The sequence below is a fragment of the Eutrema salsugineum genome, unplaced genomic scaffold (assembly GCF_000478725.1).
Source record: "Eutrema salsugineum unplaced genomic scaffold, Eutsalg1_0 scaffold_15, whole genome shotgun sequence".
Lineage (NCBI taxonomy): Eukaryota > Viridiplantae > Streptophyta > Magnoliopsida > Brassicales > Brassicaceae > Eutrema > Eutrema salsugineum.
The window spans coordinates 7,626,292-7,652,502 of NW_006256867.1; the positions used below are offsets into that span (position 1 = coordinate 7,626,292).

Below are 26,211 nucleotides of genomic sequence, written 5' to 3' on the forward strand. Positions count from 1 at the left end.
GTAAAAAAAAACTGAGTCTTATGAACTGAAGTAACTAATAAATATTTGATTTGTTGCAGAGTCAAATGGTGAATTTACATTTGGTGAGGTCTCATATTTTATAAGACTTTACGAAGTAAATTTTATTTAATATAATTATTTCAGTGAACATAAAAGAACTCTTTAACTCTTGACCAAAATATTTTGTAATTGCACTTCTTTTAATATATTGTGGATCTAGCTTTTTAAGGATTCTATCTTTAAACACTAAACAACAAAAGCTTGAGAAAAAAGAAACGACAAAAAGTGTTGTATTTGTGGGAAGACGCGTATACGCGGAGAAAGGTTCAAAGACATTGTCAGGATCTCTTTCATGATTATATCTAAGTTTAGTTTGGTGAAGATGCAAGCAAATTGAGAATTAAACATAAATGCATGAAGAGATAAGTCATAGACTCATAGTCACTGAAAACTAAATCCTAGCTAGTAATTAGGATGAAGTGTTTTTTCGGTGTGCTACAGTGGCAACCACAACTGATAAACGTTTATGTTTAAAACATTTAGGTTCCAAAATCAGCACATTTACGACTATATTGGAATATCAACACAAATTTTCCTTTTCCGTTTGCAGAAAAGAAAGAAAGAAATAAAGTTTCCTCTTGTTTCGCTAGTGCGTTTGACAATGGCTTGACTTAACAAAGACAAAATTTCCTGTTTGTTTGTATATTTAAATGTTGAATTACTAATTTAAATATTCAAATAATATAACAAAAATGAACTCAAACATAATTTTAGTTGTTAATAATTGATTTATAGTAAATAAGTTTTTTATACAATAATTTATATTTCTGATGTGCTAAAGATATATTTTAAACTAATTTTATGTTATTTTGTGAATAAAAAATATTAAACAATCTAATTATTTAGGTTGATGAAAATAAAAACCATTATCAACACTTCTATTAAATTCTCTCACCAAAGTGACCGTCACGTGTTAAGTTATGCAAATCTATCCCCTGACTGCTGACGCACTAAGCTATCATTCTCCTCGCTTGCACTTTACTTGTCTAACATTTTGGTGAACTTTAAAGAGAAGCTTTGTCGTTTTCCGTGTCAAGCACTCTGTGTTTTTTTTGTTTTTTTGTTTTTCTCAAATTTGAAACTTTTGTCAGAACCATGCACCGACACAAGTCAGTATCACTATTTTCGGTGGTCGAGAGGATCCAACGACGTACAATCAAAAGGAACTTCAGTAATCAACGGTTACTCTTTTTGTTTGTTTTATTTTCTTTGATTTCTGATGCGTTCTTTAACGCGATGCTCCACGTCATAGTCCTCTTTTTGGTTATATAATCTCCACACGTGTGGTTCAGGTGTCAGACTGTCAGCATGTCCACTAGATTCTTGTAACCGTGTACGTTTGTGTTATAATGGCTTTGTTGTTGATCTACCAGCTTGCTTTGAAATTTGTAACCAAACGGAAAAATCAAATTAATAATAAGTTAACCAGACCCAACAGCCAACAGGGGATTGAAAGCGGTTTATAGAAATGAAATCGAATAAACGTAATACAGTATAACCTTTATAAATTGATACTCGATAAATTATTAATCATTATAAATTAATAAATTTTGTTGATCCTAAGTCGGATCAATATAAAAAATCATTAAATTCGATAAGATAATAAAATAATAATTTTTTTGAAACTTTTATATAAATATATGATCACAACAAAAACATAAATTAATAATTATATAAGTTATATAAATATATGATCCCAACAAAAACATAAATTAATAATTATATAAGTTTAGGGGTTTTTGCTAAAAATAACCCAAAACTTGACTTTGAATACAAAAGTAGATCCCTGAAAAAACATTTAGCAGAAATAACCTAAATGGGTAGTAAAAAGACCATTTAAACCTGTATGAGTAAACAAAAAACGGATGTCCTAATTACCGTTTACACCTTGACGAAGTCTACTAAAGTGAAAAAGAAGTCTAATTGTAGACTTCATTTTATCGAAATAAAGTCTACTAAATAATTAAATCTGTAAATTTAATTTTAAAATTTTTTTAAAATTATTTTGGTATCAAATTTACATTCATAAATTCTGTAATCGTAACCCAAATGTACAGAAATTATTTTTTCATATTGGTAAATAGAAATATATGTTTTTAAATTAAGTAGAAGTAATATTATTTAAGTTTTAAAAGTTGTAGACTTCTATATTGAAGTCTACTTAACCGAATAAATTAATATAATCGAAATTTAAACCAAAATTAAACCAGGAATAACTTCCTTTAACCAAGAGAAACTAAACAAACCGAATAAATATTTATCTTAACCAAAAAAATCAAAAATAATTATTTAACCAATACATAAACCAAAATTAAACCAACAATTCTGAACCAAAAATTATTCATTTAACCAAAATTTGTACCTCCCTATATAAATGAAGCCCACGTTTGTAACCCTAATTTTGTAAAAATGAAAACTCAAACCTCTCTCTCTAAAACGGCGCTTCCCCTCTGTTTCAGATTCAACGAGAACATCGATTTTTTTAGATCTGCTTGCGAACGAGCTGTACACGAGGTCTTTTTCTATGCTGTTTCAGGTTAGAAATCTCTCTTTAGATTATACTCTGCCTTTTGTTTTTAGGAAAAGGTTTGTTTGATCTTCACTGTAGATGACCTCAACATAGTGAGCAACAAAAGAGGTCCACCGTCGACTTCCACACCGCCGTGCAGCTTTGTCTGGGTATGTTTTTGATGTCTGGTTCAAATTGTTAGCTTTTTCAAGTTTCTTATTTTTACTTATTAGCTGATGTTTTGTCCAGAAATTTTGGTTTTATTTAATTGGGATCCACTTTGAATTTTTTTTTTAATTCATAATGTACTAAGATCTGAGTGTCAGAACTAATTTGATTTAGTTTAGTAATCAGATCTGTGATTATGTGTTTCTCGGAAACCTTCTCTTCCTCTTCTTTATTAGATTTGTTACTTGGGTTGATGTTTAATTTTTACTCCTTTCATTGCAGTATCTCACAAATCTCAACAATTCATCACTGTCATCTCCGAAAGCAGACTTCTTGAGTTGATTTCGAAAGCAGACTTCTTAAGTTGACTTCTTTCATTTGCAGTATCTCACAAATCTCAAAAATTCATCACCGTCATCTCCATTTTCTCCACCATCGACATCGAGACGGGTAGGGAGTTTTGTCCTAACAGGCCCAAGTGTCCAACACAACAACTAAGCTCATTTACAAAACAGAACCCAATAAGTAAATAATTGATTATCTGTTTGCTCATGATCTCTTTTTGTGTAATGACTATCGATTTTGTCTGTAATGGTCATTAATTGTAATAATCATCAACTGTAGTAGTCTTTTAATTGTCATTAACCGTTATTTTTATGTATCTTTATCAAATATGTAACATAATCAAATTATTCTATATGGACAAAATATAATGGTTCAGAGTATGGTGCAAAGAAAAGTTTCATAAACTAATTCTAAATAAAAATTTTAAGTGACTGATTTTGCACCAGTTTTAAAACCACAAAATAGAAGAAGAATGGATTGGTGTTACATGTTTATTCAATGTCACAAATTTTTTGAAGTAACTGAATGTTGCATCAGTTTTAAAATCACAAAGTATGTCAAATCCAAAAAAAAAGAAAAAAAAACAGAAGAATGAGGTTAGTGTTATTAACAAGAGAACTTAAAAATGACTCTACAATCTTTTAGAATTTTTGAAGATTTATTTTTATGGAGTTGATCATTTTCTGTAATAAAACACAAAAAAACCATATTAGCAAACGAAATTACAAACTACATTATTGCAAAAATGTAAGTAACAAATTTTCTATATAGGAAACTTCGTCTGCAGACTACATCTGTAGACTAGTGATGAAGTCTATTCTTCCAAGCTAACTAGCTATTAAATCAACAAATTCGATTCTACAATAAATATCGACTTAAAACAAATGAAACTCATTGAGTAATTAGACCAGTTGGTATCACACATTCCAAAACCTAAAAATACAAAGAATAATTTATATATATTCTGTAATTTTGTTTTTAAAATAATGATACCGAGCAGACTTCGTGTGCAGACTTCATCCGTAGACTGCTGGAGAAGTCTACTTTAATAAGCTAACTAGCTTAAAAATCAAAACTTCTGATTCAACAATAAATATCGAATGAAATGAAATGAAATTCACTGGGTAGTTCAATCACTTCATAAAAAGCATTTCTAATCCAAAAAATAAAAAAAAATACTTTATAAATTTGCCTAAAACGCGTTTTTAAAAAAACTACAATAAGTAGACTTCTAAATCAGACTTCAAACGTAGACTGGTGAAGAAGTCTACTTTTTCATAGTGAAGTCTACTAAAGAAGTTTACTAAAAAACAGGTTATTTTTGCAATTGACCATTTCGTTGACTTTTCCTTCAGTAGACTTCAGAAGTAGACTTCCGGCCAAAAAGGTTACTTTAGCATTTGACCGATGCATTGACTAACAAAGTAGACTTCTATTGTAGACTTCATGTACGAGTAGACTTCTCTGACAGTATACTTTTGAAGTCTACTGTTTCAATAGAAATCTACGGAAAAAAATAGGTTATTTTTGCAATTGAATTTTTTGAGTAGACTTCACTGTGAAGTCTACCTAAAAAAGGATTCCTTCTAAGTTTGACCGAAAAATATAAGTAGACTTCTCAAAGAAGTCTACAGTTTTTAGACTTCTTTCTGAAGTCTACTGCAGCTTTCCGGAGTTTTATGAATTTTTTAATTTTTAAAAAACTTTAGTTAAACACTAAAATGACCTATACGTTTTTGGTCAAACTATAAAAGTAACTCAAAAGTAGACTTCTTGTGCAGACGTAAACAGTAGACTTTAGAAAGAAGTCTACATTAAAAAGTCAAAATACGGTCAACTACAAAAATAACCTCTTTTCTTTCGTAGACTTCTTAAGCCTTCAAATGAAGTCTACTATGCTTTTTTTGTTTTCAAAGGATATCGAGTAGACTTCTCGTGAGGTTTAATGAAGTCTACTTTTCAAAGTCAATTGCAAAAATAACCTTATGTTGACTAGTAGACTTCAGTATACTTCACGAGAAGTCTACTTTCGCGATATGGAAACTGAAATATGGAGAAATTGAAGTGCGACGATTACCTTTAACAAAATTGAGCTCGGCTACAGTTCTTTTAAGCACCCAGAACTCAGGATTTCACCAAAAATAAGCAACCCAGATGTTAAGTAACCAGAAATCACCAAAAATGCATGACTTTTGGCATTGTAACTTAGCCCAGATGTTTTGGAGAAGAAATTATGAAAGAATGAGGAAGGTTATGAGTGAATGAGCTCAAATCTTTACTTATTACAACTTTAAAATTGGTTGAGAAGCATTTATTCCATTTTCATGGTTGTTCATGGTGGTTGAAGAAATTGAAGAAGATGACATTCTCGTAATAAAAAGGTTTTTAGAAGGTCCAAGGAGAATTTAGCCAAATTAAAGAAAAATCGAAATAATAGATATATAATGGCATTTTCGTTAATAATTTAAGTGGGAAGGATAAAATTGTGAGAAAATAGCAAAAGTTGGAGAGAGAAAAAAAGAAATTAGTTTGGTGTTTGACTTTGGAATATAGGTTAAATCTGAAACTCTCCCATAAGTTTATGCAAATATATATAAATTTAATATTTTAAAATATGACTAATGTGTTTGTTTTTAGTTAAAGTTGAAATCTCATTGGTTCTTATCTCTCTAATTATTATATCAGTAACTCTTATTGTTGTTTTGCTATATACATTCAAAATTTATAATGATTTTTTAATATAATAATTGATTTTTTAATATATAAGTGTTTTTAAATATATTGTAGTGTTATCTTCAATTTTATTATCAATAATACTAATAGTAGCCATAGTTTTTTTTTATAAATTTTAAACTTATGAACATATATATTTTTATATAGACAATCTAATATGGTAAAAATTATTTTATAGTGACAGTTATGATTTTTAATTATAATTTATATTATAATTTTTTTAAAAAATTTTAAAATATATCAATATTCTAAATAAATTTTTAGAAAATCATATACGGAAAACAATTTTTCTCTATTATTAATTTATTAATATATTATATTACGATAAATTAATAAAATATCATAATCTCAACATTATTTATAAAGATGTGACTGTATATTAAACGCTAACCAAAGAAAACAATGTAACATGACAAATATAGCTTACTTGAAAATTACATAGTAGAAAAATATATATTGATTATTGATATTAACAATGCATCTTTTTTACTTTTATGATGACAATACATCTATCGAATAAAAGTTACACTCTTTCTTTGTTAATTCTTTGGTTTGAGTTGTTCTATAATCATTTTTTCTTTCGTAACACAACACAAAAACAATATAGGATTAATTTGAAAAACCCCAACTGCAAAAAAGCAGGAGAAAAATTAAACCCAAGACACTAACCATAGATGAACCCAGAAAATTTTACAAGTAGACCTCTGCATTTTCTCCATTTTGTGTCAATACACAAAGCCCTTAATCTCATAAGTGTAAATCATAAGTCAATGATCTCCATCTGAGAGATTTAACCATTTCCCAACATCCCGTCATGTTCTTTTTAGCAACCTGCTCTCAAAACTTTTAAAGCAAAAAACTTCATAAGGCAGTCTAAGGAGAGACTAATCGCTCATCTGCTAGTAGAGATGTTTACCTCAAAAGTTTTAACGTATTGGGCTATGAACAGATGTCATGGAGATCACAAGGCTTCACATGTATTGGGCTAGCCAATGCTTGCACATATCGAGTACAGTGTGCGAATTGGCATGTAAGGCTTGATGAGCTACATACTGAACATCAGCTACGCTACCGCTTTTGGATGCAATCTGGAAAGCGCTTTTCAGGCGTCCACACACCACGCAAGCCAGCACCTTTCTGCACTCGTTTATAATTAGACATGTATCAGCCTAATGATCCCGCATCATTATATAAAACGAATCAATTTATGACATACATTTCTGAAACAGAGTGACTGTGAGAATAAAGAAACCAAACTTAATGGAGCGTTAGTGGCTCCATGAGATATAATTATTCCGGTGACATCGAAATAGTCAAGGAGTGAGACTCATTTTCTATGAGGTGTAACATAGTGGAAGAAGGCAGATCTAAACAATCATAACTGCAGAAGATCTTACCGATGGCTGCTTGTTAACATGTCTATGAGACGGTCAGGGCGCTCTTTGTGCTTGTTGGCATATACATTGATGGCAGCACCCAGGACCTGCAACATTTCACAGAATATGATAAGTCTCAACGAACAAGGTTTCCTTGTAGGTGAAAACTTGCCAAATCAGAACGAAAGTATAAACAAGTACATTCAGATACTGATCATCCATATATACCACCAGCTCAAACAGACTGAGGAGGAATAATGTTGCTAAGAAAACAGATTCTTTTGGCTGATAATGAAATAAATGTTTCTAAATTCCCAAACAAGAGTGTTATGTTAGACCCTAATAGTCTGCAATGTTCAATACCTGATCCCAGTCATCATCTTGGATTGTTCCCTTAATATTTTTGAAAAGCTCCGTCAACTGACTGCCTTTCTTCCTATCGGCTAGTGACGCAGCAACACCAGCATATATATCAACAGCTGCTTACGAGAATGAGAAAAGTCAAATACCATGAACAACAACATTTCACAGATTTTAACATAAAACAAATAAGGACCTGAGAGCTTGAATTCATAAATAACTTGAAAAGCCAAGTCAAAATTCTTCTCAACAAGAGTCTCCACTATTTCGCATCTTCTCCTGAAAGTAAGAGTCAATAAGACATGTCAGTTGAAGGTTTTTCTTCGAAATTCACCAACGCAAATATGATTATATAGTTTGCTCTTTCAGTTTTATTAGGAGTAGACACATCCTTCAAGGATGGCAGAAAAACCGGTGTTCAGTTATCTGGATTCTGGACAAGGGAAACATATCCTTATCTATTATTTGAAGGCATCATGGTTATGTGAAGAAAAAACTAGAAACTATTTAGTTATACTAGGTAAGCAGGTCCGTGTTGAACTGTTACTAACACTCTTGTCTTTCCACTATATATCGTTTATAATCTACAGATACATATTGCTTAAACTTATGTAAGGATATAATAAAATAAGTTTTAAGCGATAATAAGGGAATAAGCTGTATCAACAATAGATGGCATTATAAACGATCCCTTTTTGAAGACAAACCTGGATGTCTCCGAATCGTTTGGATTTCCAAACAAGGAATGCTTCCATGGTGCTCCCTCAGAGTCGTTGAATGACTTCACAACATCAATCTATAGGAATAACGAACCCATGACGTGAAAGGTGGAGTTATAAATCTATAAAGCCTTGCTTCATCAGAAGGATGACAAAATCGTGTTAACAAAATTACCTGCATTTTCACCCGAGATGACAACTTAACGAGAGCTTCTTCACTCAGCTTCTCAGAGACACCTTTGCCTCTACCCTTCGTAACAAGTTTTCTCGAGTCTGAACCTCTATGACGTGCTGTCAATGCTTCTTCAAAGTGTGCCTGTACCCAAAGGTTATAGAGACCCATATGCCAAAAATAAGAAGAGACACAAGCAACATATACGTTCTCCAAGTTTTGTGCAGCACTCGCATGCTTATGATTGCAGGGCTGTACTTTGTTTAGGTCCCAAAACAAAATGTAATATATAACTCATGAGCGTAGTATATTTCTCTATCTGTTTATAAGTGATAAGTATCACAAAAGAATAAGATAGTTTAACTGTAAGCAACAAAAAACTTGTCTTAATGTAGTCCATGCAACTTTTAGAAGTGCTTTAGTTCAGATAGTTGCATAATATATTGCAAACGGAAAAGAGTGAAAGCAATTGTTGCCATAAACTCAAAAAATTATTGCCTAATCGTTTCTATCGACTCTTATTCAGTTTACTACGCTAAAATTTTTACACTGCACGCAAAAAAATGCATTTGATTCACATAGTTGATAAATGTTCTCAGTTTGACGTTGCATGTAGACACATTGCTAAACACAGAGATGATGACTCTATACCTTTGCATGCTCAAGATGCCTTACAGCTTCCTCCTGAGTGGTAGAATTCATAAAAAGCTGAATACAGCAATACCCGGAGGTGACATAATCCTTCTTGAGCACCTGCACAGTTAGAGAAAAGAAAAGAGTTAACTAGCATTACATTACACAAGCATTTCTGAAAAAGCTCAGTCTCCTAGGATGAAGCATACATTCAAGCCACTTGCCTGTCTTTCCAGCAACAGAAAAGAACACTACTAAGTCATGATCAACAAAACAATATTGCAAGAACTTTTTGTTGCATCAGAACTACCAATATCATAAATGCACAGCCATAGTCATAAATTCATACTATAAGTATGTTAAACTTTAGGATCTGGACTTTTAATGATGCCGGATGCCCTAGAAACTAAATTCAAGGTCTGGATCAGGTTCTATGGTTCAGATTGCAGGAGAAGAGGTGCAAAGCAGAGAAAAAAAATAATAGCTTAGAATTTTGGGATAAGACGCACTTTTTTGTACTCTAATATATGCAGAGATTATCTGCCTACATAAATTAAAATATTACAACCGAACTTTTAGATTCTATAATATACCAGTGGAAACAACCCAACAATAGGTTATTGACAAAGAGCCATGGCAAGAAAGATGTTCTCACCAGAAACTTGTATAGGTAATTGAAATGCCGGTTGGTCTCAAAGAAAACACAGATACGTGTAAGAGCTCCAGCTATGTACTGATTTATGGCTTGATCATGGTGCTTTGCAGATTCAAGTCTTTCTGTAACTATTTCCTCAAGGGATGAGATAGCTCCATAACCGACACAAAACTCGCACAAACTTTCAATCGTCCCATATTCAGTTGCCAAGGGATCTGTTCGTTGAGGTGACGAAGACGAGCTTACTGCGCCCACAGATGAAGTTTGCAAAGGAGGGGGAAGACCACTTAGTGGAAAGAATAACAGGCATGCATCTTTAAAATGACCATGCCGGAACATAAAACCAAGTAGGTTTTGGCGACCATGCTGCAGAATCAGAAGAAACAAATTCAATAAACCAAAACAAAAAAAAATGTAACCAGTTAATATGCTTGCAAATAATGCTAAGTGCATACAAACACAAAGATCACCCTCAGAATTGGGTCCACCTAAAGACAGGTCAACACAGAATTATATTGTGAGGCAATTCCAGGAGAGAAAACTTGCAAAGAATCCACTAGAATATGGCCTTACTTCCTGCAAGTAGTTGGTACACTCAGAATAGCGAGTACTATCCAAGTTACTTCGGGGCGGCCCATCTTCAAAGTCTGAACCAGGCACAGAATTATTCTTTTCTGATTCCAAAGATCTCCTCGACCTCTCTGAACGAGGGAAAGTGGATGGCATATGGAGAACATTCAAGTATGAGTCTGCTGATAAAGAATCGTCCAAAATTGTTGGGGCGCTTTTAGCCAAATGGTCATACCTGACAAGTAACAACAGTCCCAAGAGTAAGGTCAGGTGGTGGATTACCAAGCATTATACCTTTTCCCCTTCGAGTAACATTGATCAAGATTGTCTTCTCCATTCTCACAAATTTAATAATTCCTTGATCTTAGTTCATTAAGCTGCTTTTACGTACACTAGACTAGCAGTTTAAGTCAAACAGAGACACTTACATGGAGCGAACAGTTGACACATCCACAGGTGGACCTCCTTCTATTGTATTTATTATCTCCTGAATGACATCAGGAATGTCTTCCCCCTTTAATTGAAAGGCTTGCCTATAGAGCACAGAATAAGAACTGTATTACTGCACGCAACCTGAGGTTGAAATATGCAAAAAGAGGTTTACAATTTAATGTGTTTTGTCAAAGCTTATAAACTATTACGTACTTGAATTTGACTCGAGCTTGTGCATAGCGCTCCATCCGCAACAAAGCAAGACCCCATGCTTTCCACACGGGAAAAACATCAATCTGAAATTAATCAGGTACACAAGCAGAAGTTATTGCGATGACGTGGCATTACCATGGGGTAGAGAATCAAGCTATAAAAAATTTACCTTGCATTTCTTGCACATATACACCGCCATACTATACCGCTCATCAGATATTAATCTGTCTCGTAGACATTCGGATGACGATTGATCAGCAATGTCATCAAGGGAAGCAGCAATTCCAGACCCTAGGAGACTCTGCAGCAACTCTGCACGCCCCAACCAAGTTTCTGCAACTGAGAGAACTTCGGATGATTCATCCATTGATTGACTGCCAACACTGGAGCTGCCAGCATCAGAAGATATATCATCAAGATCTCTACTTCTTTCGCCGTTATTATTGGTAAATTCAGAGGCACCTAGAATTTTTCTCAGCAATGATTTCGCATAAGATAAACCCTACACAAACAGGAAAAGATAGTTGCTTTAGTATTCCAAATCAGCAACAATCCTTCCCAGTCTCAGGTAAACGAATTATAAGACATCGATCATGTATGTCCCTGATATAAAAGACATCCTCCAAATATGATTCAACCGAAAGCATTTATAAAAAGGTAATACCTGCACAAATGCCTCCGTCGCATGATATGCTCTGCCAATTGTTTCAACAGACGCACCCTCTGATAACTGATTGGAGCTCAATACGTTCTTCATTTGATTGATACATAAGTCCATGGCACTTCTTGCTGATACTAGTTCATCTGAACAAAGTGAGAGCAGAGCCTACACGAAGAGCAGTGTCATAAAATACCGAAGCTTATAGTTACTGCCACAGGTGTATATAAGGGTAGCAATACCTTGAAGAGAATAATATCTGGGGTGCTTTCATATTTGTGAGATGCACGTACAGCTTCATCTTTGGTTGTTTGACCACTTAGCATCCATTCTTCTGCAATAGAAACAGAAGGTAGTCTATCTTGCCCGTCTGCCGAATAAGATGATCCCTGGTCCTCTTGAATACCTGTCATCGCCTCCCAAGCAGCTCTCTCAGGGGCCCCCAGCCCAGAACTCTTTCTTTTACGAACATCCTTTGACATCGTTCTGTTTTCAGCATTACGTGGAGCCCATGAAAATGCTCTTCGAGCCTCCCTCTGAAAATTGCTTAAACTACTAGTGAAGGATGCTTTTGCTACCCCTGCCCCTGCCCTTGGCTTTTGTCTTAGCCGTGACGCAGACACAGTTATTCGAGGTTCTCTTGGCGGTGGGTTAACTGTAACAACAATAGCTTTTGCTGCATAGGCCATGATAATATTATTATCCCTTAATGCTGGGAACTCTTTGAGTATCTGAAGGAAACATAAAAGTAAGTCTCAGAAAGTCATCACGAGCGAACATGCAAGGTAGAATAGTGGAAATCACATGTTCTAAAGATATATAAATATGAAAAAGAGTTATAGAGGTGCATTTCACAAGAATAGAGATGATATGCAGCAAAGTAGCGAAAGTAATTGACGTAGGAGAGATTTAGTCTTTTTCCTTTTTACATTCTATGTTTTCCTTTTGTTTTACAACTTCGTTATTTCCTTTTTTCTGGTTTAGTTTTCCTCTTTAAATAGAGGTTCTAGGTTATTTGTGAAGGACACGTTATTTTTCTAATTAATCAAAGCAGAGAACTTCTCTTTTTCTGGTGGATTTTCAGAGTTTTCTCTTCAAGTTCAACGCTTGTGAACTTGATTTCAATTTAGGCTTAGCACTTGCTAATCCTAGAGTTTCCGACTGCGTCAGTAATGAATTATGGAAAATTCAAAAGAAGATGGTCTCGAGATATACCAGTGACGCATATTGTAATTGTTTTCTCATCAGCAGCGCTTCAAATATTAGATGGGGGTGCTCATGAAGCGAAGAGCATCTCTGTTGCCAAGGAAGCGGTAATGCAGCTAACACTTTCAGACCTAAAGCCCAGGAATTAAGCCGGGAAACTTCCAAATCTGACAGATTGCTATCTCTTCGCTTCAGAAAGAAATGGACCTACAGAGAAGATTAAACAGACATTTTGCTAAACCCAAAAGCAAAATAGGACCTCGTATTGCCATGAAAAAAAAAAAGAAGAAGAAAAAAGTTGTTACCAGGAGCTGTTTTGAACGAAGGTCAGGTAATAACTGCATTGCACCCATAACCACTGGTAGCGCATCGGCCGAGTCTTGAAGTGAAGATAGAAATCGAGACGCTTCTGCAGGACCACCACCATTCAGTGGATCAGTGGTTAGAAGCTTTACAAGCTGTCTTCCTTGTAATTCTCTTCTAAGATCTATTGATAATTCTGCACTTTCAGCCACTTCAAGAGCAGCGGAAACAGCTCCTTTCCCAGCCAATCTTAATGCCAAGCCTTCAGGGTCTTCTTTACATTCAGCTTCTACCTGTTTCCCATTGAGAAATTTGAGAGTAAATCCTCGAGCATGCCAAGAGTCAAACATTGATCTCAATCAAAAGGCAGAAAGACAACCTCTTGCCAGCTATTATGGCGATCATCTGCAGAAAGTATGTGGCTGTATTTCTGCAGAGCTTTTCTCCTATGCAACACCTAAATGCACAAAGAAGAATGAGAAAATATAGGTCTCGATTGATTGATTACAGGGTTATTGAGAAATTAAGTTACAAAGCAAACTCCCTGTATACCTCATAGCTAATTGGATCGCTTTCTAAGAGATGACAACTACACATTGTGAGAACATTTAAAGCTGCATCAAGCTCCCACATATGCATATACCTGAAACCAAGATAGGAGAATTTCAAAAGATATCCATGCACAACAAAACTGCAGGTAACTGTTTGAAATAAGACAAACAATATTTATTGAGTCTACTAACATAAGCATTACTCCCACATTATATACGTGTTTACACAGCTATAAAAAACCAGCGGATTATACTTGGCAGTAGAAGAAACACAATGAATGAATGTCTTAGCATGAACCATTTATAAAGATCTACCAATGAATCATAGTTATGGAGTCAAATAGATTTTCGAAACCATGGTAAGGCATTAAACAGGTAAAAGAAACATTTGAATAACGTGGTTTAAAACCTCTTCAGGCGCCTATAACTTTTACTGAATTCATATAAAATAAAAGCAATAGTGTATTCTGCAAGACATTAGTTTTGATACAAAAATAGCCACAAAATCAAGATACTCAGTGTATTTAATCGCTCAGTCATATAGCACATCCATATTATTCTGACCATAGGGCTCATAGAAAATCCTCTAATTACACCATTATCCCTTTATACTGGATCATTGCCTCACCACATAATGATTTAGCAAAAGCTATACATCATCTAAGTTGATTTTGCTCATAACATTGTTGTTCATACAGAGAACCTAGAGCAGTTTCTTCTTATATTTCCGAAACTGAAGTTAGATGCTATCTTATTTTATCAATTAGACCTAGGGATGGGTGGGGTGAAAGCACAGCAGTTGGCCAGTTCAGAAAAGTCCAATCAAACTGAGATTACCATCATTGAAATCTCTCCACAGAAAAAAATAGAAAAAAAATAATTCATGCTAATGGTCACATCTAAACATTAGCTGAGTCGGCTGGGGCAAACTCATTTTCCAAGCACCAAAACAAAATGTGTAAACCAATCTTTGGTTCTCAACCCAAGATACGTAAATAGATCGTACTGCACTTCATGGTTGTAATAAAAATTATAAATTATAAGGTTTACTTACTTAAGAGCCAGTGTCGCTGCCAGCTGTTTATCCTTTAGCCGCAGGCAATACTGCCAACTGTTGCTCTGACCTCCATATCCCTGAGTTCTTCCTAAAGGTAAGGGATTTTCTTCTGTACTTTTGATTAGGAGCTCAAGTAACCAGTCAGAAGCCCCATTCCGCAAGAAGCGGTCCGAAAGTGCTAAAGCATCCATGAGTTTTCCTTCATCAATTAATCTAGCATAAATTCCAACAAAATTAACATTTAATAATATCAAAATAACGAAACCCGATAATCTAAAAAGTATTGAAATTTTAATCTGGAAGACAACACAAGCTAACGAACCAAAAGAAGAAGCGGACATATGTGATAAACTAACATACCGATTTACAGCTTTCTCATATGGTACTTCATTCTCCCAATCAAAAGAAAGGAAAACTGTTGGATCAGTTCTACCAATTCCAGTTTCTAGGGGTCCACTATCTCGAGAGTCTGTCAATGCTGGTTGAATATTAATGTTAGAAAAAATCTCTTCTGCATCCGACTCTGAGTCACTGTCATGTTCAAGAAGTCTCTTAATCGCAGTTCTTTCATCAGGTTTAATCCGTGTGTCATCAGGTGTTTGTTTAGGTGTAACAACAAATTCAGAAACTCGATGAAGGTTGGTCTGCATTTGTATCCATCGGTTTAAAGTGGGAAACCTGTGAAGAAAAGAGAAATATCACAGAATATGATGGAATATACGAACTGAGTTGATATTAAATTTAAAGGATGGAATTATACTTTGTCAGTACCTTTCAGACTGATCAAGAGAAAATTCATAAAACAATCTGTCTGCATCAGGAGAACTTGTGAAGTCCTCGTTCAAGGAGCTAGATATGACAGAATCACTGCCGTTGTACAATATGCTCCCACCAAATACGCAAGCTAAAACTGCTCTTACAGGGGATATTTTTACCAAATGCCTGATTACATCTAACTGAAGAGGATACAGAGGGACACCAGGTGTTGCAGAGGAACGGACGTAACTGTTGGGTTTGGCCTCTTTTGAAGGAGAGAGCACTTTATTCTCTGAGTGAGAACATGGGGTGGTAGGAATTACAGGAATACAAGCCCATCCATGACCAGCACGAGGAGGATAAACTGGGGGAACACACGCAGATATCACTTCATGAACAAAATCAGCAGACATGACCTCAGCAACTTTTGCCGCAGCATCTGTGCTACTTCGATCAAACACCAGACGCGTCAATAGCTGCAACATGGACCAACAGTTAGAGGTTACTCATAGATCTATGCCCAAAAGAGTATCGGATTCATAGTCAATATGGATAACATTGCTGCAATGCGGTCCATGTTTAGTAATTACCACGCAGAGGCCAATAATATTAAATTGAGCATCATAGGATCTTAAGATGTCACTCATCATGAATATAAAATGATGGAGTTAACAGAATCAAGCAAAGCGAAAATCGGTGGTTTTGCTCCAGATAAAAGTAGAATCAGAGGATAGACCATTAGTCCCCTACCATGAATGACAAGGAAGACAGTTTAAATGACAGATATCCTTGAAACAAAAAACCCAGAAATACTTACGTCTTTAGGCCATTCATTAACAAGAGAGAAAAAGTTGAAATCATGGGTTGTATCAGTGCCATCTACTATGTCACCAATAGCAGCAATATAGAGGATGAACTGTGATAGATACGTAGAGGTTTTGTTGCTTAATGGGCCAAATGACCTCTTCCCCTTCTCTTCTTCATGCGAAAGAGGATTTCCATCCACATCTCTACTTGCTGAACCAGAAGGACTTTGCTTCGTATATTTTAGCCCAAGACCAAGAACTCCATCTTTCTCAATGGCCACGTCTGATCCGTCCCCTTTGAGTACGTCAGTTTCTGGTTTTTCATCAGCGATTGCTCTCGCTAGGTTATGAAGCTTACCTATTGTTCGGTAGAAAATCAGTTAGAACTCCATGAAAGGTCTATAATACATAATTTGAAAAGAGCAGATAACTAAATTGTATACTACGGCACGAACAGACAGAGAGGCAGCAAGAACAGACAGAGAGGGTAGAGAAAGACAAAACAAAATACCACTCAAAAACTGCCGCTTGCCCTTGTGAGCATCCTCAATCATTTGATGTAGCATTGCCAGAGCACGATCTTTTTGTCCCTGTCTATGAGATTCCGTGGAAGATGAAATTATGGTATCACCACTAAAACTGGCTTGAAGAATTTGAGGGTTATCCTGAAGCATGACAGTTCAGGAGAGAGACTAGTAAATGAGGCAACCGGGGATAAGAAAAGAAAAGAGAAGGATCTTAACATGTTTTTGTGCGCCTGGGAATTCAAAACTTGTCCTCTGTAATGGGAGATAATAGCATGGCAAAAAACAGTAGATTTCTGCACTGGCATACTACTTCCTAAACTAAAATCATAACAGCTGTTATAGATATGCCATTTCCCTCTCTTAAACAGCCAGGCAATATGAAAATATCATCTATACTGAAATTGTTACCATTTGTACAAGGCAATAATATCTCATATGATCTCCCCAATCAATTCAAAAATTTAACAAAAGGGACAAGAAAATCTCATATCAAACTAAACGAAAGTTGTGCCTTTTATGCAACTTATAGACTGACCTGTTCAAGGAATTCTTGTAGACGCTTTAAGATCTTTCGCAATACAGAGATTATTGCAACTTCATGGACTTGATCCCAGTAAGTAAACCCCACCTTTGGAGATCCTCCAGGATAAATTTCGGATAACATAACTTGAGACTGCGTACAAAGTAAAAATAACTTAGAAACAACATTACGTATTTCTTGAACCATTTAATTCAATGGAACAGCATTACTTTTTAGAATTTAATAGAAATATTAAGAAGCCACTATTTATTAACCATGGTACACTGTCCGACTGCCCGTATATCTATGCAAACCATGCCTCAACAATATCAAAAAATATTACCCCCAAAGCTTGCTTCCTTTGTCCAAAAATCAGTACAAATATGTGTAAGGATCTATGATAAAACAGATTCCCAAAATGCACTTCACTAAACGTATATTTGCAGGGTATGCAAATAAATAGAAGATTCCAAAATAAAATCAAAAACAGAGACCTAGTACAAATAAGAAGCAAAAGGTAATCAAAAGTTTAATGTTTGTAGACCAGGTTAAAGTATATGGAAATCAAGATCATTGCTTACCTTATCCAAAAGTTGTTTGGAAATTGTTGGAGACTTGGCAGAAGAAGCAGCCGCATCTATGCATAGTAGAATCTGGCATCGCAAAAATGAAAATTAAAACTCGCTTAGTGGTGGGCAAGGCTATCAATGGCAGGATAGTCCTATCAGAATATTCTAAAGCAATTCTATGGATAGAGACAAGAATTACAACGACATGGTCTTACCACAGCCAATGGACTCAGTTGAGAACCTAGAGAACGAAAATCTAAATCTTGCACGGAAGATGCTCCCTCAGCAGTACGAGACATCACATCTTCTACCTGAGAATAATAAGAAATAGAGATATAGGTGAATAAACTCCGTTTCTATATAAGGTTATCCACTCAATGACTAAACCTCTGAAATAGCATCAGATAGATGCATCCCCAACAACCTACACCAACACAAGAACAGTATACAATATGCAATCCTCAAGGCAAGATAAAGAGGTCTCAAATCAGAATACTGTTATCCTAGTATGCAAGAAGTAGAGAAATATAAGGTGATATATGCAAGAAATGTGATGTAATATTACGAAAGATACCAATGTTCTATTGAAGGCATTATCCACCCATTCAGCTAATTCAAGAGTAGCTTTGTCCTCTGCTGATAATGCAAACCGATGAACTGCCTGTTCCCCAATATCATACTTAGCTCTTTGCATACACCTGCAAAATGAGAGTTAACATCTTAAAATGGGACGAAGAAGCAACGTAATACTCAAGACAGTCTAATTTAGGGAACTCTGCTAAAGAAAAAAGGGATCAACTAATACGTAATGATACAAAAAACATTGTTGCGCCTTCAATAGAAGTTTAAAGATAAACTATTTCATCAGCACATCTAGTTTCTTGTTCTTTATAAATATATTAGGGTGATAAAAATAAGGAAGATACAGCTTCTTTCAAAAGCAATTTCATCACAAACCTCCAGTGCAAATTGTACTTCAGACCAACTATTCAGTCCTCTCATCACACAGGTTACACAACTCAGTAAACTGAACAACTATACAATATTTTCATACAGATAGAAGCATACATACAAACTGAATCTAGATAAAATAGTTCAGACAACTTGAAGATCATTCAATTAGCAATCCAAAGAAACAACTAAGTTAATCTGTTAACGTTTCTGTACATAAACATCCTAGAGGGGCTAGAAAAAATTCAATTTATAGATGTGAAAATGGAAGAGATAATAAGGTGGAAACAGTATTTCCTACTGCCTGAAATCTGAATTACCAAACATTACAAGAGAATTCTACTCACAGGTTAAGTAGTTTTGCAGGGGCCGCCCTTAGAACACTTAAAACCTCCTTTAAACCCCACTGGCGTTCAGAAAGTGGCAGAAGATGCTGCATGATAGATAACCGCCATTCACAATCTTCAATAAAACGCTTAGCCAAAGATACTCTCCATTCTAAAGCCTGTCTTCCATCAGCACTGTAATTACCATCCAGTTGACACTCTTGTTCAATAAGTTCTGACGGAAGATTGCGGCGTAAAACATTAAGCAGTTGTCTTGTGAAAGATGTAACAATTTCACTTTCCCCTTCTGTAGCAAGATCGCCAAGATCCAGACTAGGTGTATTACTTTCTTCAGAAAAGCATTCGGACGAGAAACGATGTGTAGAACTGAGACGAATATCATCAATATGTAAGAGTGAAATAACTATGTTGACCATCATAATCTGCGAACAAAAGAGATCTCATGTTAAAAAAAATTATCCAAACTGTAACGCATTAAAATTATCTAACGTTTGATAGAAATTACACTACGTGTAGATGTAGTCTGATTTTTGTATTATTTCTTTCATAGTAAATAGTCATCAATTCCATTTTTTTCAACATTTTGAAACTACAAAATTGATGACAGATGCCCAGCTTCCTGTAAATAATCAATGTATATAGGTATACTACCTTGCGCGGAACATTTTTAACGGCCTCCAAATGGTTAGTGAGCTCCTTTAAATAGTAAAATACCACTTGATGACTAGCATCCGTCTCATCTTTCATGGCCTCTTCCATTGCACCTAATGCTAACACAATAGCCTCCAAAGCATAACGCATATGCATCAATTCAATATCTTGTATCCTGCGATGTACAATGACAACAAAAGTGAAACAACAGACTACAAACGAGTAACCCCAGCAGAATAGACAGACGAAAGTCAGCGAGCAAATGCAACAACTACTGTGCACAGAAATGAAGGGGCGCAGATTTTTTGTCAAGGGACAGGTGTTAGAATCTAAACAGTGATACATCTATCCAAGGAAGCATAGAGACAAAACGGATTGTAGTATTTGTATACAAGATAGTTACAAAAACTTTGATTGAACTGACCTCTTCCAGGATTCTGCAGTTGAAGCAATAGGTTGCATACTAATCAGTGAAATAGCTTCTTTGAATTTTATGCCCGGAACAACATCAAACAACACCTACATAACGGTACCCCATTACAACTTGTCCAGACTAAAAGCACCAAGAACCCGTGCAGATGATAATCAACCCGTTGATAATAGTACCACTATCATATAACCTAACAGAGACAATTGAACATGAGAAACAACACATTCCACTGCCATAGGGTATGATATACCTACAAAAAACTTAGACATAACACAGCTTTTCTCAATACATAACTTGTGATCTGAAATACTGTGTAAAAGCAAACTCATAAATTCAGTGGCAACAAAAACATTTAGATTTAAATTGTACCAAAATGATAGCAATGTCAGTGTCCTTCCCAGGGACAAGGTCCATTATCTCAAAATACATAGGCCAGAAATATTCTTCAATCTCGCCAACAGCTCATAATAAAAAAAAAAAATTTTTAAAAAAAGAAAAAATAAAACTAGTAGAATATCGGGAGTAAGAATTCATTTTATGTGATCTAAGGAACCATGTTAACTATGCAGCCTATACATGTCCTTGCTTGGTAACAATATCACAAAATCTTACGAAACAGATATTTTAACCCTCATGATATATGTTGTATATTTATCCAAAATGTACTTAAAAATGCCAATCCTATCATTGATTAGTCTTGCCTCCTGATAAACCATAGTAACATACACTGCAATATCCTCTTGTTAAAGAGACATCATTCCTACGTTAAGCAAATAAATCTAGCCAGCATGATATCTACTGAAATTTCCAAACTGACAGTATTAAACCTCATTATAGCTTGAGATGTTTATTTGAACAGATTCTTTTCGTAACACTTATCCTGTGGCGGACTGCCAAACATAGTCTCTGTAGAGAGTATAATCAAAGAAAGTTATACCCGAAGTGGACTCTGCGATGAAAGCCTTTCCAACACAAGATTTTCAACAAAAGGATCCACCTCCGCATCATCACCCTCAGATGACACATTACCATGCATCAAGAAAGATGCCTTCAGAGTCCATGATTTACCAGAATTGACACAAGCGGCGAAAGATGCAAGGTCCAGCTGATAGCATAATGTATCGCAGAGATGTTCCACACAAGATTTCTGCCCAGATCATTATGTCCTGTTAGGCTTTTACTGTCATCTTCTAAAAAATAGTAATAGATTTAAATAACAGTTTATGCAAAAGTGAAAAGTTACTTCATCTGTCTGGTTTCCATAAAGAGAAGATTCTTCTAACCGGAGTGCTTGCGAGTTACTAGACCAAAGTAGCCTCATCAATTTTCTACGAGCTGCAGTTTTTCCACGCAACAGATCCCAACCCATTGAAGCTACTAATGGACGAAGTCGGGGAAACAAAGTAAGAACCTGTAATATATGAGCAGAAGAGGATTTGAGATCCAAATAGAGAAAGAGAAGTCTCAATGGGGCAACAGGCAATGAACGATACTGCAGTAAGATAAGTAAGAAAATATGTATTTTAGTCTATTCCACCTACATCATTAGCCTCTTGAAGCTTCTCTTTCTTAGCAAAAGACAAAGCAGCACACATCACACACTCAAGGACATGTGATCCAGAAATGCGAGCATAATGATACATGTCTCTGAGGCAAGAATTAATTGCCCTGCTCATAGGTGAACTTTTGTCCTCTATATTTCTCTCAGTTTTTAAGTCTACAAGATATCCCCGGAAACACTCAAGAGGGAGTGGAATTTGGTCATTATCAAGAGATAAATGTAGCTGGCTATCTGGGAGGAGCATATCATCGTGGATTCCCTGCAAATGAAAACATTATAAATCACATAAAGAACTTATAGTACAAGATCATTTAACCAAAGACACGTATATGCAATTATACATATTTCGATATGCACATATGAGCAGTTAAGCCCACCCTTACATACGAATCAACCACTGAACTAACTACCTCTAAGGAAATATTCATAAATATAAAAAAGAACAATGTCAATTGGATATACAAGCTTCCGATTCCAGCATGATCAAGATAAAAAACGGTTCTAAGTTCCTAATCACAATGAAAAATTAGTTACAGTACACATTAGCAGGATCTGTAAGCAACTTATTTATTCTTATATGTGAAACCTCCTTTTTGATCCCTTCTATAAGCTTTTACGAAAATTAGCAACCTGAATCATCTGAACAAGATCTCCGCAATTCGACGAGAGAGCTTCCTTATAAATAAACAGCATGTTCTGGCGCATCATGTGCCAGGAGTCACCATATTCATCCTTCTTCTCCATTACTCTTGAGAGGAGTGCTTTTAGAACAGCACTATAAGAAAAGAAAAGCGAAAACAGAATTATTGTAGTCATTTCTAAATCCTTAAATATGCAAAAATAAGCGCACAGGAACAGGACGACAAAAATTGAAGCAACGACTGGAATTGAATACGCATTATAAGGGTTCCCTTTTCAGTTTCACATAAACATTTTGCACTGCTTGAGATTTCACTATGGAAATTATATTAAAACCAAAAGCTCTGACCTAAACAAACAACCATAAAACGTTTCTTCTTTTCTTTTCTTTTAGTCCTGACTCCTGAGTTTAGACATCAACTCTTTCCCCAAGTCATTAATTTTTTCCAAGCAGAGAAGGCCAAATCCACTCAGACAGTGAATGCGAAACGAATCTTTATAACAAGACACTACCCATGAATTTTCCACATACTTCCCTACACAGCACTTAACAAAAAAAGGGAACAATGTGGGAGATTTCAGGCATAAGACAGCTACACTTATCACTACTTTGTAGACTATTCTATTCGATCTTAGTCCAAATCTTGTCCTACTCTATAGAACAATTCCAACCAAACAACCAAAGCCGCCTACACCTGGGAAAGAAAAACTGAACGGACATAGTATTTCTGTCCAAATGTGTTCTCCAACATTTAGAGTTAACTAAAGATGCTCAAAGGATTAGTTTTATTAACTTGATATGAGGAACTAGAAATGTATTAGTATATAAGCAAACAGAAGTAGAGAATGTGATCAACCCTAATTCCAGCTTTGCCAATATTCTTGCAAACACTCAGACTTTTATAAGCAATGTATAACAAGTAGCGCAGTTAATATTCAAAAACCTCATGTATTTGCGGACTGTATAAATCAAGAACATACTGATAATTCTCCTTCTCTACTCCATAATCAAGGTGAAGATAACGTATGCGATCAGCTGCCCCGCGCTCATCCCCTTCATCCACTTTTTTCCTCATAGCATCCAACTGTGCTAACTGAACATTTCTCTGTATCAAAGCAAACACATTGTTATCATCCTGCTCTCGAGAACCAATGCTTCTCGCCTCGTTTTTTTTCTCCGGTTCTTGTTCTTCCCTCTCAACATCATCCACAAACCTTGTAACATAACTCTCAGAAGAACCCATAAGCTGCCTCTTTATATTACAGCATAAAGCGTCAAAAACATCAGAGTAATCCAATACTATACTCCTCAATGACACAAGCTCCTCTTCCTCAATCATATAACTTCCTCCACTACTACTTTTATCAACATCAAATCTTAACCTCTCAACACCCAAATCCAAAAAACCCTGCAAAATCCTTACACAGTTTCTTAATCCACCATTTTCATCACTCTTCTCTGACTCTTCTTCGTTCTCACTCTCCAACTCAACTCTCTGCTCTTCCTTAATCCTCTCCGTCACACGGTCGATCAAAACCTGGACCATCAACAAGAAATCCGCTCGCAAACTTAGAGTTTCCGAATCGAATCCCCAAGGCGAAGTAGGGTTTTCGAATCGCAGAAGCTCGATCGTTGAGAGGAACGCGAGAAGAGACGGGGAAGGGCACGACCCTGACCAGAGGACATTCTCGAATCTTCCGGCGTTGGAGACGATGGTCTGGAGAATCGTGAGTGCGAGTTCGGGGTTACTAACCCTGAGAGCGAGCAGCGTAGCTTTCAACGGCTCGAATTGAGCTAGATGAAGGTGGTTCGCCGCGAGACGTGACAGAATCTCCCTTTCCTTATCCATGGTGGTTTTTGTTCACCGTCGTGAATCGAATCTAATATGTACCGATCATCTTCAACCTATCTCCGATTCCTGAAATTCTTCCTCTCTCCGTAGAATCTGAGATTTCTTGTTTCACAGTCTGATTTTCAAAACTTTTTGTTTGAAGAGTTTTGGTCGAAATCGTCAAACTTTGCTGAGAAGTATGATGAGCTATTTGCCGAGCCGAGTAGACCACTATGCCTGGTAGACCAAATTGGTTAACCGGTAAATTAGATCGATTTGGTCCTGATCCTGGGAAAAATGGCAAAAACAAAAAATTTGGAATTTCTCCAACGTTTTAATTTGTCAAAATGAAACCCCAAATGTTGATAGACCGAGTGTGTTTTGATTTCCAATCAGAAAAAACAAAAAGAAGATAAAAAAAAAAAAAAAGACAAAACCTTCACGCGATTTGGGGAAGAAAGAGATCGAAAGCTTAGGGGTTATGTTCGAAATCCTTTGCCTCAACCAAATGTTGAGTAAGTTCATGCCTTAAATATGATATTCGTTTTTTTACCTCTCTAGTATGTCACCATTTCCACTAGTTAATGAATGATTAGATAATTCTATGCTTGCAGGTCAATTCCTCAACAAGTGGAAACTACTAGCTTATTATCACTTGTTTTCGATTTAGTGATCCCTTATGAGTGAAAATTTTTTTTTCAAAGATAATATTTCTCATCTTTAAAATCAAAAGTTCTAGTATACTCTTAATATTTCTCATCTGTGATATAAATTGATGACAGTTTTACTAGAATAATCACGAGATTCACGAACTGTAGTGAATCAGACTAAACCTGTGATCATTTCTTGGCCAGGCCAAATTAGACTATACTTCATTCACCTATAAATTGGTCTTCTAGCTAGTCACATTATTTTTTATTTATTTGAGCGTCTGAGAGTTTTCAAGAGAACAAATTAATTTTTTATTTCTGTCATCATATACGTATTCAAGAAGAGATACTCCCAGACGGGAAGCTTTCGGTTGCTCTAAGACAACCTTGGTTCTTGCTGGTGCTGTGTCAATGGAAATGAACTCATTAAGGCTCAGTTTGGGATTCGAACTCGGGAAGCTTCCGGTGCGATACCTAGGCTTATCTCTCCTTCTGGGGCGGTTATCAAAAACAGACTACCAGCCGCTCCTTGAGAAAGTCAGATCCAGAATCCACTTGTGGAAGGTCCGGCATCTCTTATTTGCAGGCAGATTGCAACTACTAACATCTGTTATCCACAGCAATGTTGCTTACTGGTGTGCCGCCTTTGTTTTACCGAAGCAGTGCATTAAATCATTGAACCATCTATGTCGAAAGTTCTTATGGTCTAGAAATGCAGAGATCCCAAATCAGGCGAAGGTAAAATGGTCTCAAGTCTATTCTCCCAAGCTTGAGGGTGGCCTTGGTCTAAGAGATTTGAGTTTATGGAACAAGGCTTTTGGTTTGAAAGTTATATGGCTCATGTTCTCTGATTCTGGTTCACTATCGCTTGGTGCAGGAAATTTCAGCTTAGGAAGAGTTTTTGGGATTTTTCTCCAAAAAGTAGCGGATCGACAATGTGGAAACAGCTGCTCAAGCTGAAAGCATTGGCCAAAGATTTCCTCTCATGTCGCCTTGGCAATGGTGAGAGATGCTCTTTTTGGTTTGACTGTTGGACTCCTTTCGGGCAGCTAATATCATTCCTTGGTCCAACTGCCCTAAGGATCCTCGGTCTCCTCTTAGACTCTTCTGTAGCGGATGCAAAAACCACAGACGGCTGGATCTTCTCCGGTTCAAGAACTGATAAGCAGCCAATCTGATGTGTCACCTGACTAGTGTCACCACCTCGGACCGGCCTGACGTTTTCCTCTGGATGCAATGCAGAGCTCGGGTT

At 35.9% G+C, this 26,211-nt stretch overlaps 1 protein-coding gene across 2 annotated transcripts; it reads right to left on the minus strand.

Annotated features, from left to right (window-relative positions):
* Positions 1 to 6,262: 6,262 nt before the first annotated feature.
* Positions 6,263 to 24,506, minus strand: LOC18022375. 2 transcript variants are annotated; one of them, XM_006405183.2, is made up of 36 exons: positions 23,459 to 24,506; positions 22,469 to 22,613; positions 21,819 to 22,097; positions 21,521 to 21,688; positions 21,215 to 21,424; positions 20,272 to 20,366; positions 19,848 to 20,022; positions 19,197 to 19,618; positions 18,473 to 18,596; positions 18,114 to 18,209; positions 17,911 to 17,982; positions 17,345 to 17,482; positions 16,794 to 16,947; positions 16,294 to 16,640; positions 15,492 to 15,952; positions 15,081 to 15,398; positions 14,718 to 14,933; positions 13,665 to 13,755; positions 13,492 to 13,569; positions 13,115 to 13,405; positions 12,819 to 13,016; positions 11,846 to 12,334; positions 11,610 to 11,771; positions 11,115 to 11,447; positions 10,946 to 11,028; positions 10,729 to 10,833; positions 10,304 to 10,535; positions 9,731 to 10,096; positions 9,094 to 9,195; positions 8,446 to 8,586; positions 8,259 to 8,347; positions 7,748 to 7,830; positions 7,555 to 7,670; positions 7,213 to 7,298; positions 6,732 to 6,952; positions 6,263 to 6,658 (listed from the first exon to the last, which is right to left on the minus strand). In XM_006405183.2, the coding sequence occupies exons 1-35, from the start codon at positions 24,325 to 24,327 to the stop codon at positions 6,787 to 6,789; spliced, it is 7,500 nt and encodes a 2,499-aa protein (XP_006405246.2). In that variant the 5' UTR covers positions 24,328 to 24,506; the 3' UTR covers positions 6,263 to 6,658; positions 6,732 to 6,786. The 2 variants fall into 2 exon arrangements, with proteins under 2 accessions (XP_006405246.2, XP_006405245.1); XM_006405182.2 differs by having other exon boundaries at positions 23,422 to 23,800.
* Between the last annotated feature and the right edge of the window lie 1,705 nt (positions 24,507 to 26,211).

Excerpts from the sequence above, each read along its gene's own strand:
- LOC18022375 (XM_006405183.2), bottom strand. The coding sequence starts at position 24,327 with ATGGATAAGGAAAGGGAGATTCTGTCACGTCTCGCGGCGAACCACCTT. Across the intron at positions 11,448-11,609 it reads CGACGGAGGCATTTGTGCAG|GGTTTATCTTATGCGAAATC; the intron begins GTATTACCTTTT and ends CTGTTTGTGTAG. Across the intron at positions 9,196-9,730 it reads ATTACCTATACAAGTTTCTG|GTGCTCAAGAAGGATTATGT; the intron begins GTGAGAACATCT and ends CTAACTGTGCAG.